The following is a 13,635-nucleotide window of genomic DNA, read 5'->3' on the forward strand; positions in this document are numbered from 1 at the left end:
CCGGCTCTTTAATCCTCTCTTACTGACTGTCTGATACGCAGTCAGCCATGTGAGTGTGGCAACAAAGTGATATTTTCGACGTGCGTTTTTGTTTGACCTTTTCTTTTAATTAGTTTCGAAGATGGTGCCCGATAAAGTGTTTATGCGTGCGTGTATTAATGTTTGCATATGTTGACTCCACTCAGAGTAAGTTTACAGTAGCCACACTATTAATAGCTATGGCTTTAAAACATGCTGCATTCTGCCGAGCAGTTTGACTTGGCTATGTCATCCCTCTCAGCACAGTGGCGATAAATAAAACGTCACGGCCCAGCGGGTGAGATCGTAGCAAAGACAGCTCACCTAACCTCCTCCTGCTGCTCTTCCTCTGCTTTTTTTCTTTTGAGGCGAGTTTCTTGATGCATATTTAGTCACGGCTGAGAGAGCAATAAGCTGCTGACTATCAAGAGCTTGATTGTGAGTTTGTTTTTCCTTCTTTTGAAAACAGGAAATTATTTTTAGGGGCTGCTCACCGGCCAAATATTTCCCATCAAGCAGCCGGCGCTCACAGATGCTGTTTTCACTAGAATAACCTGGCCTATTGTAGCCATCTTTTCTTCCTCCAAAATATTTGCAGAAAATCCATCTGCTTTGTTGGAGATGCTCTGATTGATCACATTTTTGGTTGCTGAAATTCTTCCCTGGATATTTGAATTAATAGTCTCTTTTTTTTAAACAAAAAGCACTTACTATTAATTTTCTGCCAGTGCAGAAGAACAAGTTACTCGTGTTATATACTTTAACCCTAACCTGGATCACTTGGGTGGATGTTATTTTGGAGCAGACTAAAAAACGTGGCGGTTGACTGTTCTCTGTCTGTCGCTGGCTCAGACTGCGCCATTATATCGGACTCAACAAAGCTCGCATTCAGCACGTACTCGCCACGATGGTTTAACTTGTGTTTTGCAGATCTTAAACAATGAAGAAGCTCGGCATATTTAGCCTGTGCAGTCCATCAAACAGGAGAGCCAGCATTGTGCACAATAAGTGCCAAAGATTTCATACAGTGGAGTTGTGTGTGTTGTGCCGCTGGGTGTCACAGATATGTATGAGTTACCCATCTATGTCAGGGTACATCTGCGGCAGTGAACGAGGAGTATTGTTTATGATGTGACACAGACGTATGAGTGCTGACAAGTGGGTCCGCTCTGTGACAGTAACTGCTGCATCTGGAAGTGTGTGTCTGCGTGTGTGTTTGTGTGTCTGTGTGCGTGCATGGCAGTCCTTCCAGGCCAGAATGAAGTCTTTGTGCTTCACGATGCTGTGTTGACCTTTAACACCGCACACACAGAGACACACTCATATCCTGTCTCTGCACACACTGCTCTTATCTGCATTTTATCTGTTTTGCTTCATTTATTGTGAGAATTCATGCACAATGAACAAATATGCTCTGAAATAACTGGAAGTTCACTCGTACTCCTGGTCAGTATCGATAAGCAGACAGAACTGTAGCCCCGCCTGCTGCTGTGAAGGTTATTACAGATAAAAATTAATATGGAAGTTTATCTCTCGTCATTGTTTTATTATTTGTCTTTCAGTTGTATTTTATTTTTTCACCTTTAGTCTTCTGGGTCACGTAGCCTCTGCCCTCTTGCTCCTGAATTTCCCTGAAAACGTTAATCGGTGAAATGTGTCTGTGAAGGTTCTCAGTCATCCAGGTCATCGTAGTTAAAGGAGCTTGCAAAGAAAAGCGTCTGGACTTCTTTAAGTTACTTGAAGACGTTTCACCTCTCATCCGAGAAGTTAATCGGTGAACTTAATCTAACTGTGAACTCGTGTATTGACCTGTGTTAACGTTTCAAACACGCAGGATGATTTTGGTGACCAAAGCCTATAAGTAATCATATTATCCACTCGAGTTTCCAGACTTGTGTAAAACATGATTTCTCCTTATCTCTCTCTGTTTCCATCCAGCATCTGAACCATGCGGCGGCAATTTAGATGCAAGCGATGCGGGCTACATCACCACCCCCGGCTACCCTCTGGAGTATCCACCTCACCAGAACTGCCGCTGGGTCATCACGGCCCCTGAGTCTTCGCAGCGCATCGTCCTGAACTTTAACCCGCACTTTGAAATAGAGAAACTGGACTGCAGGTAAGCGAAAAATGCACAAAGGACTTGATATATCTTGCCAAAAAAAGGAGTAAAAACTAGCAGATTAAGAGATTTAAAGCTGCTCGCTAAGTTGCAGCTAAGGAAAGACGAGAAGTTTTGCAGACGGCTTTTTGTGTGAGCCAGCCTTTCTCTGTGTGAGAGTTGCAGAGTGTTTTCGGTGAACTTCAGCCCACTCTCCTCCTGTTTCTCTGGCTTTAGCTATCCCATAATAATCACTCTGGGACCTCCCTGGGTCCCCTGTCTCTAATTATCAGGGTCTAATTACAACACATTTACTGTTCCAGCATGGTTTTCACACTTTGGAAGAATTAACACAGATTAGAGGATTTGGTGTCCATCATTGTTTTTTGGCTGTTTGGCTTCGGTTGCACACCGAGGCTCACAGAACGAGGACATTTTGACAGTCTGAAATAAAAATACAGCAAGCAGTGATAAAGGCAGGCTGAGTAACAGGCTTCCACCAGGGTTTGAGTCTACTGTTACCTCCACTTTGGCTGCAAACAGCTGAGTACAGAGGGAATGATTTGCCAAAGTCATATAGAAAGTTCTCACTTCAAGTTATGAATGTATTAACTGTCCAATGCTTTGACTTAAAAGAAACTGCTTACTGTCACATCATGAGTGAATGCATCCTGCAAACAGCAGAGGAGACCCTTTGGGGCGTTACCGCCACTGTGAGCGCGCACGCACACACGTGCACGCTTTTCAGCCTACGCCTCCGTTCCCGTGCATTCCCATCCAGTTATTAACATTTCAGCCGTATCAATTATAGATAGGTGAATTTCCCCACTCAGATGTACCAAAATCATTCAGACATTCCTTTGTTGGAATTGAAGCATCAATATTTCAACCGGCTGCCTGTTTGTTGAGAGGCTGAAAGGTTGAAAAGCCCGCTGTGCTTTGCTCAGTTTTGCTTCTTTCGCGCTGTGCTGTGGAAATGAAAAGCATACTTCTCTCTCTTGTCTCCCTGCCCCCAACATTTTTTTTCCACTTTTACTCTGCATTCACTTTGATACATTAGATGCTCTTTCTCTCTCAGTTTTGTCTCTCTGACATATCTATCCTCCCTTCTTTGCTACATCTGCACTTCCTTTCCCCTTCCTCTCTGAGTTTCTCGCATCCATTTAAACCCCGGCCATTTCCCAGGAGGAGGAAATCTGCAAGAAACACCAGCAGCTGATTTATTTATTGTGGTGCATGCATTCTGATTGTGTACATGTGTGTTTGTACACTGCCTTTAAATAACTCCAGGTTGTTCCCAGTGATGACAAGCACCTTTTTTGCAAAGTCACCGTGCAGATTATGCCATTAAGAGGGAGACACTGTTGGTGGTAACATCTCAAGCTTACAAGTGCCCTACAACTCAGGGCTATTTAAGTCTGCAGGCACTGAGTACGTGCATGTGTGTGTGTGTGTGTGTGTGTGTGTGTGTGTGTGTGTGTGTTTGTGTAACGGTAGGCTGAAATTTAGCTGTTAGGTTCAGAGGGCAAAGAGGCCGAGGAGAAGAGGCTGCCGGTGTGCGTCTGTGTTTGTGGGGGGAGTGTACACACAAACACCAGCACAGCCCCCTGATGTCTCTGTCATTTAACACTGTTTGGTCATAAGGACGTTATAAATGTGTTTCTTTTCTTGGACGTGCAGATTTTCAGCTATGAGCAAGTGAAAACTGCCATTAATCTTTAGTTTGTGGGGACGAAAACACACACATTCACATTATTGGGACAAAGGAGTCATCTGTGTTAACAGACAAAGAGTACATTATGAACAAGCATATGCTTCCTCCCATACTTTTTATCATTAAAACAACCCCCTCGCCGTACAGTAGCATCTGTCTCTCCACCAACACTGAGCTGCGACAACAGCACGGTTATGAATCTGCATGCCCGGCCAGGCAGGACTTCTTTTATTATGTCACTACGATGAAGCAATCTCATCTATTATGGGCCTGATTGCAATTTAAGATGGGAATCTGTAATCTATAATGCATCACATTTTGTCAAGCACTCCGGTGGCTCTGCAGAGAAAATCGATGGAGTGGAAGCCAGAACAAAGAGAGATGTTTTCATTAAGATTCATGTACAGCAGTAATTTAAGTGCAGGGAAACAGCTGAGGGGACTCGGGGAGATGAAAAGGAACGACAGGAACATCGGGAACTCCGTGAATCAACATGGCTTCCCTTTTTGCATCACGTGACCATCACCGTGGTAACATGTATGTCCATGTAAGTCTGCTGTATTTGTTATACCTGTGTGTATTTTTAAGTCAGTCTGAACTCGATAATCTGACTGAAACTGTAGCTATTTGTGTCTCTTTATGTAGCTTGTATAGATGATGAAAGATATTTCATATTCAATTATTTAAGAAAGTCATTTCCAGTTTGTTACATTTACTCATTTATAACAATTCGAGACTTTATTGTCAAGTCTAAGCATACAGGAGATACTGTTTCTCTCTTACCTTCGCATAAAAAAGCAATTAGGAATATTTGAAAAAGATAAAAGGATACTCGAGGGAACATATAAGACACTTTTAAACGTTTGTGGTATGTTTAACCAAAATCACAGCTTTTTACCGAATCGTAGTCTCCCAGGTGACAAACCCACGATTTGCTCCGTCACCAGCACTGATGACGGATGGCCTCAGAGGCATTTCAAACGACTGCGGTCTTCATCTGCGTTGCCATCGACCTCTCATAGAACAACAGCACTCGCTGCCCTGAGATGAAAATGTTCTGCTTTATTTCACCTTAGAGGCACGCATGCTTGGTGTCGCTGTTATTCAGCACACCCAACAGTGCAGTATGAAGCACTCAGGAAATCAAATAGGTTTATAATTGCTCAAAACTGAAATGCCAGCTGTCCCAGAGGGCGATGGGAAACAATGCTGCTTGGATATGTGTCTCTCCTGGAAGACATTCTGAGCGTTGTGCTTGGTCGGACACAAAAATAGTTTTGTAATGAATGGAAAATATCTAGGAGGGAGTTCAAACCCAGCCTCAGAATATAGCATGAAGATGAGCGTGACCATCAGAAATCACCACACTAGGTTTTTCCTTCAGCTGAATGTTAGAAAATTTAGAGGGAAGTTTTTTAAAGCCTAACAGATTTATGAAAAAGTGTTGAGCACCAGGCAAACGATGGTACAGAAGTCCAGCTCTCTCCCAGGTTTTTGGCTCTAGTTCTTCAACCTGATTGTAACCTAAATATATTCTGTGTGAGTGTTCACAGTATTTGTGAAATCCAGGTAAAGCGCTTCTCTGGATTGATGTGAAACTTCTGGGATTGTCAGGTAGAGTTTCAAAGAGATGCTTCCTGAAGTTTACCGTATGAGACAACAGCTGGTTCACTGCTTCAGAGCTTCCTGTAAGCTCACTGCACTGCTCTGTCGCTGAAAGCAAGATCTCTATTTTGGAATGAACACACACACAGACACACACACACATACTGAAAAGTGCAGCGTCAGGGTCCATTGGGGGCAAACTCAAATCATCCTGACAGCTCCCTCCTCTCCTCTTCCCGTCTGGCCCTTTTCCCGTTCCCTTCGCACTATTTATCTCACCCTTCCTTGCCCCTCCCACCCTCACACTGCCGTCCAGTAGACCCCATCTATCATCTTTTATCCACCTCCATTTACCTATCCTCTTCTCTCCTTTTGGGTTCATCTTCTCCAGTCTCCTCTCTCTGTTTCCAGCTAATTTCTCCTCTTTTTGTCCCTCCTAAACCAAATCATTATTGAGCATCGCATATCAGAAAACATACACTTCCTTTAAATGCTTTAAATGCATCTGCTCTCTCTTATTCATGATTCGTGCCTATACATCACTTCAATTCCTTTTCTAAGTCAGCCTCCTCTTATTCAGCGGGACCACACCCTGTTAAGATGCTATCTGCTAATATTGAAATGACATGCAGCATGAGGCTTCCATAAACCTGCATAAGGAGCAGAAGCAGATGCTGGGAGTGGATTCTGGCTCTAGAATAAACCCTTATAGCGTGTAAAAGGCAGACAGTCACATCACCGTTTTCACGGCTGCATGGCTTAAACAATAAGCACGAAGTAAAGCAGTGAGTTAAAAAGTGATTTATATGACAGAGAAGCACCAGCCGACATTAATGCTTTCACTAATGATTTAGACCTTGTCTTTGTACTCTGCCTCAATCAATCATTTCACTTCACGCTAGCTTTTCTCTTCTCTTCTCTTCTCTTCTCTTCTCTTCTCTTCTCTTCTCTTCTCTTCAATCTGAGGTGTATCAAATACAAACATTGCTAAATCAGTAGTATTGTGATACTGTTATTTTGTCACACACACACCTGTCTGGTGAGCAAAAGTCCCAGCGACGCGACCAAGAGACGAAGTAAAGGGAGAGTGATGTGATGTGACACTAGCCTGAGGGCAGGATGGCAGAAAGAGAAAGGTGGGAAGAGAGATGAAAAGCCTATATGACAGAGGGAGGAAGAACATATGGAGTGACAGTGGCTGTTCAATTACCAGCTGTGGGCATTTAGCAGCTGCCTGCAAGTTTGAATTAACATCACAGTCACTACAAGCAGGAGAGTCAACGTCCAGACAAGTATCCCAACACAGACGAGCTGACGGTTCTTCTCCGAGCCTGAATCTGTGCCACGACACATAGTTTGAGTTTATTTACCTGCTTTTGAGACGGGAAAACTACCTTCAGGCGGATGCCTTCCTCCCCTGCAGGCTGGATCACGGCCATGCTGCCAATTTATTTGTAGAGAGAGGGGTCTCGTTGTTGTTGCTGCATAGTAGTTTGTTCATCCCTCATCTGCCACTCAACCAAATAACAACAGCTTCTATATGCTGAAGCAATAAACAACATCTGCAGTTACTTACAGCTCCTGTATAGGGCCCTATTTGTGCTAAAATGACGTTCACGTGCTGACTCGATGCAGGGCAGCACATCTGGATGGTGAGCAACGCAGCCAGTTGACGAGACCTACATAAATGTTTTGTCACGAGCTCAGTCCACACAGAGTGTGTGCAGCGTGAAGCCTCACAGTCACAAACTAATGAGACTTCCTCCGTTTAGTTTTGTCTCTTCAAATGTTTCCATGTGATCTTTTCTCGATTCTCAAACCTCAGATTCTATAAAAGTAAGAAACCAGAAACAACAATGATTTAAAGTGTCAAAGTGTTGCTTTCTCAGGTTATTCTTCTCCAAACTAGAGAAAATGCCTCGAGTACATAACCAGTGCAGAACTAATAAGCAGACACTTCAACCCCAGTGGAAGGTGGGATTAAGTTATCCTCCACTGCTTGAGTGACCTGATGTTACAGAAAGAGAAATTAGAAGATTTGTTGAGTGATTTTAGGAAACGCACATGAACACATGCACACACAAGCACGCACACACACATACACACGCCTCAAGGTAGGGTAGGTAATAATGATAATATCAGTGCTCTGATTTACAGACACTCCCCGGTGCCCTGAAGGTGTCCCTGCTAATCTTGTGTGTGTGTGTGTGTGTGTGTGTGTGTGTGTGTGTGTGTGTGTGTGTGTGTGTGTGTGTGTGTGTGTGTGTGTGTGTGTGTGTGTGTGTGTGTGCGTGTGCAGTAGTGAAGGACTGAGCCTGATCAATGTGTGTTAAAGCCATAATGAGGAATCGATTGGTTGTCGTGGAGACTACTGGTGGACACATACACATCCGCACTTATATATATACACACAAACTCACACTGTCCAGCTGTCTGCAGTAACAGTACTATTACATGATATCAGTGAAGTCAGTCATCCTCCTTACTCTCTGGTAACGGCTTTGGTGACAAACTCACTGCTGCTTTACGTTTCCACAGGTATACACACAGGTATGCACACAGGTATGCACACAGGTATGCACACAGCAGGGAGCCACAACAATCAGCTGTGAATATTTCGAATAAGAAATAAGTGGGAGCGCTACATGATCTTTTCCTTCGTTCTGTGAACGCTTTACAAATACTTCGTTTCGACATTTAGCCTCAGACTGTATAAAAAAGATGGGCGGAGCAGCTGCAGCACCACCTTTTGGTTTTTGCATTCACATTTTGAAGCCTTGACTTCGGGTGTGTAGGTGTTACAATACCTTACAGTGGTGAAAACCACAAGCGCACACACACACAGCTACTGAGTGCAGACCTGTGTGAACAAACAGGGTTTGAGTTTGTTTTTGAATGTTGGCACAGATGTAACTGATCTCAGGTCAGCGGGCAGCTGGTTCCAACGAACCGGACCTTCCTCGGCACGCTGGGATCTGATCCTGGGCCAGTTCACTGTCCTTCAATCTCATCTTTTTATTCCGGAGTAAACATATTTATTGGAAATGGTGGAGCATTAACTTATTAGCATGCTTGGTTAAAAAGGAACATCCATACACTGTATGAGTGCGTTACACAGCTGCTAATTCCTGCTGAGTATCATGGAAATGAAAGCATGGCACAGGTTTTATTGAAAGTCCGTTAGTACAATGAAACACACAACAAACTGCATTATTTAAGATTTGTGTTGAAAATGCTTTAAAAAGATAATAAACCACAAACGTGGCTGGAAGGTGCAGGTCAGCGAGGGTAAAGCACAGCAGACAGCTACTGTGTCAGCATCCAGCAGCCAGCCAAAGCAGCCATGCTCTTAACTTTACACAATAAAGTTTATGATAAAAGTACAGCCCATGGAGAGCTATTATGAAGGGGTAAAGTGGCTATAGAGAGCAAAACACTCTAAGCGTACCAGGCTGTGGACATGCGCTGTTGCAAGAAGCACTTGTGATTCCCAGGGGCTTGCTAAAACCACCAAACCTATAATTATTTCTTGTCTTGACAGTGAGTCGATAGTTTTATTCACTTCCTTTTGAACCACTTTAAAATATCACCGATATGTTTAGCTTAGCTTAAAGTCCGTTGCAATGTTCACATGACTAAAGCTGCAAAGTGTGTCTGCATGCATGCACGTGTGAATTGCTTGAATATGAAGTTAATGTCATTTCCCTTAAAAACTTTCTCAGAAGCCTATCAAGCTAACATATCATCCCCCCAAAAAACATTTAATAGATTGAATTTGCACCAACGCTTTAACAGGCGTTTGTCCTCTCTGTTCCCTCTCCGCGAAAATCCTGTCACACTTAAACGCCCACCTGGCCCGGCTTCAGCTCTCTTTGTTGTCACCGGCCGTGTGTGCTGCACAGACGCTCCGTCTGCCTGTAAGGGCGCCCCTGATGTTTGAAAGAAACGTGCAGGTGTAAGAAGACAACTCCCAACCCAAAAAGAGGGAATGTGTGGAAGGCAATTAAAAGAATCAGGGGTGGAAGTTCATCTGTATCCAAATCTTTCGCTTGCTTCCCGGCAGGCAGGCTTTGGAAAAGCCTTGGCTTCTCTCGTTTCTGAAACATCCCCAAAACACAAACAAGCGCAGGCACACAAATCTCTCAGAATGTCAAATGTTAGAGGTGGTTTAAGGCCTTCTTTCACAGCTCAATTTGTGCTCACAATCCTCACTTGTCCTGGTTTCCAGTGTTCCCTCCCATGTTATGCAAACAGCTCGTTAACAAATACATTTTAGGGAGAAGTGTGGGAGAAGCACATTTGGGGTTCGTGTTATTCCCCGTGGCAAGTCTCAGTACATCACTGATTGGCCTGCAGTGAAATGTATTGGGGTGATGGGGTAAGATTAAACAGTTTGTTAGAAGCTGTGAACCTCCTACACACAGAAAGATTGGGAACCCTTCTATAGATCAGTGTGCATGGCCACAGGCTCTGTGTGTGTACATGTGTTTACATGTGCATGGAAGCAGGTCTCATGCGAGCGTGTAGTAGTCGTGTAAGTACAGAGCTGGAGGGAGGACGGCTGGCACGAAGCACACCTGTCTCTGTCTGTCTTAGGTGTGGAGCTGGCAGAGTGAATGCAGTGTCATGTTCCCTCCCAGACTACATCCACGCTGCACCGGCTAAATCTCAAATCTTCTCCTCTTCGTTTTGACCCTGCTTCTACACCTGAAAACTGAGCTTTTTCCAAAATGCTTTCCAAAAGTGGATAATGCCGGCTCGAGGACAGCTGGGCCTCGGAAAAATTATCATCTTGTTTTTTTTGTTTTGTTTTTTTGCCACCTGCCTATGTATCTCGCTCGTAATCTCATGTTTTTCCCCTATAAGTACAATTAATGAAGCGGAGTTAAACATTAAAACATGTAAAAGCTCTCCTAATCCTTCTTCACCATCTCTGCTTCTTCTCTCTTACCCACACACTGGCTCTTAGCCACTGGTTATGTGCCTGACAACATTAAAACAAGCCACGCAGAGGAAGAGAGGAAAGAATGACAGTAGAAAGAAAAGAATAGAAATCACTAGAAACAGCGCAGGCCAGAACAAAGAGAGAAAAGGAGATCTTGTGCTGGTGTGAGTAACTGTTAGACAAAGTTGTCAGTGCTAGAGAGGGGAGGAGGAAACTGTCACCACAATGAGGCGTTCTCTTGGGGAAATATGACAGGAACTCTGACACGTACACGTGCGCGCGCATCCACACACACAGATGCGCGCACACATGCTCGCAGTGCGCTGACAGCTCGCGTCATAACTGTGTTAGTTCCTCACAAAGCATGATGGGAGAGTGGGAGGTGTGTGACCCTCATTATGTTGGGAGGTGGCTCACCTGTCAGACTGCACGCTCACACACTGCTCTTCATCGCTATTGTTCGTGGGGTTTATTGTACAAGGCAAATGTTATGGCGAATGAACATGTTGGAAAATGCTCGCTGAGAGTATAACATGCTGAAAATGTTACTCTGTAAAAAAATGTACCACCTATTACTATGGCAGGATGTGTCAAGTAATGAGAAGGAGCACAAACTAGAAGGCGCTGACTAGAGTTAAAGGCATAAACTGTACTTAAAAGATGGACACCGCCACCTTGACTTCACCTGTAGGCTAGCAAACCCCTGTTTGGAAGCTTTTAGCATTTATTTTAGTATTTGTTTTAAATTTGGAACCAGAAGTAATCATATTCGGATGAGGGAAGTGCTTATTTATCAGGTTCATTTATCACATTTATACATTGTATGAGTGCTAGCCCTAATTAACATTGTAGTTGTTAATTAGGGCTAAGTAACATAGTATTAAATCACTGGAATTGCAGTTTAAGAGATGAGTGGAAGAAAATGGATGGATGGGATTGCAGAGACTGTTTGGACATGCTGTGAGTACACTTAACCTCAGACACAGTCATGTTTTTGTATCAGTCTGTAGGCCTTTCTCCTCTAAAGTGGAGTATTTTAACATGGGAGTGCATGGAGCCGGCCCCGAGTGCCCATTTGGCGAACTGGAGTTTTTGTCACGTTGTCACACATTTTTCGACCACAGAGGTCGTGTCTCTCTTAAATCCTGGCACCTCATTATGAGGTTTAGAGTCTGGGCTGAATAGTTTTTGTAGAGTTATCACTATCCTTCTAAATGACAAAAAACATCTATCTGTGAATGTGTTTTGGCCTCTTTGTCCACAAACAGCAGCATTCATGGCCAGCATCGGAGTTTTTCTTAATAAAGCTTATGGATTTTTATTCCTGGAAAAAGTACTCTGTTACATTACGTGACATTACTCCATACCATGGCCTGTAATGCACTATAGCATATGAAGTTAACAATATAAACCTTAGGCTACAGTCCGACACACCAACACGAATCCCTATCCTTCTGAGGACATGAATTTTCTTCTAGTGTTTTCTTTTAGGGTCGTTGCATTTCTATTGCAGAAGCATTTACAGGCTGTAATGGAGGCTTCAGCGCTGAGTGTGGCGGCTCAGCACTGCCGTCGTTACCTGTTTAATTACAGGCTCTGGCTGCTATGCTGGGGTCTGCATACACTCTGCTTTAACACCAGTCTTTGGATGCAGTTTGCACTTTACCATCACACTCTTGTCCTTTCATACAATAAAAATAAAAATAATTCTCACGTCATGACCCCTTAAAAGTTGTAGACCACGCTGTAGTTTTCACTCCTCCCTGCACGGGAACTGAAATCAGCTGATCATAGCGCTAGTGCAGATGTGTGCGCATCCTGCAGAGCGCTGAGGAACGTTTGTAACAAAGTAACAACATGAGTGTAACTTTAATGCGCATTACTAATGCATGCTGACAAATACTGAAAAGACCAACTGGCCTTATATATGTTTTTAACTTTAATATGTCTGTACTGCATGTTTAATATGCAGTGGTAAATGATCCATTAATCCACTGTCTCACTGGGAGGTTTTCTGTTTCCACTGTAAAGTATTTAAATGTATAAACCTTTTAGACTCCAGGGTAAATGGAAGCGTGTCCATTTGATTACTTTAGAAAAATGTTGTAAGCTCAGTGTTGAAGCAATTCATGTGACTCATGTGGTCAGAAGTAGGCGATGTGATGGACAAACATCTACAGGGGGAGGTCAGCCAGAGTTTTGTTTTGCTGTAAGAAAATTAGCTGCTGGAGGAAATTCTATTGAGGAAGCTATTTTAGAGCCAGGCAGGTGTGTCTCTGGTATTCAGACACAGAGGCAACGCTCCTGCTGCCGCTCCGGAGATGGGCCGTAACATTTGTGCTCAGAAAACATGAAAGAAAAAAGAATAAAAATAGATGTGCAGTCAGTACTAGCGTTTTACAGAGGAAAAAACATTTGCTCGCACCCATCTGCTGATCTGTAGCAAATAAATGTGTAATATTGAAAATAACCGTGAAATTCGGAGACAGCGCTATTAAAAAGTACCAGATATGAAAAAACAAGGAAACTTTCATTTAGTTGTTGATCATCTTGATTATTTGTAGTTAATTGTGTATCGCAGTGCTTCCTGTCTTATTTAAACATAAACACAGCCGGAGGGAACAGCACAGACATGACCTAAATCCTTTTGAAAATGTGGATTTGTCTTTGAAAACAAGCCGAGCAACAAACACGATCCACTCACATTTCTGCGAGACGTAAACCAGAGTCATTCGGTCCACATTAGTCAATTTGTACCATCAAAGGGCCTCGTGTCCGTTCGCGGTTCAAACAGTTTGGCTTTTGTGTACGTTTGTGACTTTGACCCTTTAACCAGAAATCTTGTGATTTATGGGAAACAGATCGATCGCTGTTTAAGTGCTGCGTTGTTTTGTGCTTTGAAAGCCATCAAACTTGTAAATATATTGTGTGAAAGTGGGAATCTGTTTGTGGGGATTTCTAAACTGCATTGTGTGTGACATCATGCAGAATAAAAGAGTGCTCGCCATATTACTCACACGTTCCTTTTGTTTGTACTTATATTCTGCAAACCACGAAGCTCAGCTGTTGGAGTCTGTGATCAGTCGGTTACAGAATCTTAAAAAGGTTTCTTTTTCTATTTTGCTTCACGCAGGTGGTGCTTTTCATCTCGCACCATATGTGAACTGCCAGCTTCTTCTGCTGTATTTATTTGAATCGCGATGACACCCATGCCGCCGCTGATAGTAACTGTGCTTTCAGAAGTCCCTCTAG

General features: G+C 43.3%; 1 protein-coding gene across 4 annotated transcripts in view; it reads left to right on the plus strand.

Moving 5' to 3' along the window:
• The window catches only part of LOC308409961 (neuropilin-2-like), a 93,665-nt gene that overhangs the window by 10,629 nt on the left and 69,401 nt on the right, over window positions 1–13,635 (plus strand). For all 4 annotated transcript variants that reach the window (XM_080902957.1, XM_080902956.1, XM_080902958.1 and 1 more), the window contains exon 2: window positions 1,957–2,137. In XM_080902957.1, the coding sequence (XP_080759083.1) occupies window positions 1,957–2,137 (181 nt within the window). The remainder of the gene's footprint in view (window positions 1–1,956; window positions 2,138–13,635) is intronic.

This window comes from Rhamphochromis sp. 'chilingali' (genome assembly GCF_963969265.1).
Source record: "Rhamphochromis sp. 'chilingali' genome assembly, chromosome: 14".
NCBI classification, from domain to species: Eukaryota; Metazoa; Chordata; class Actinopteri; order Cichliformes; family Cichlidae; genus Rhamphochromis; species Rhamphochromis sp. 'chilingali'.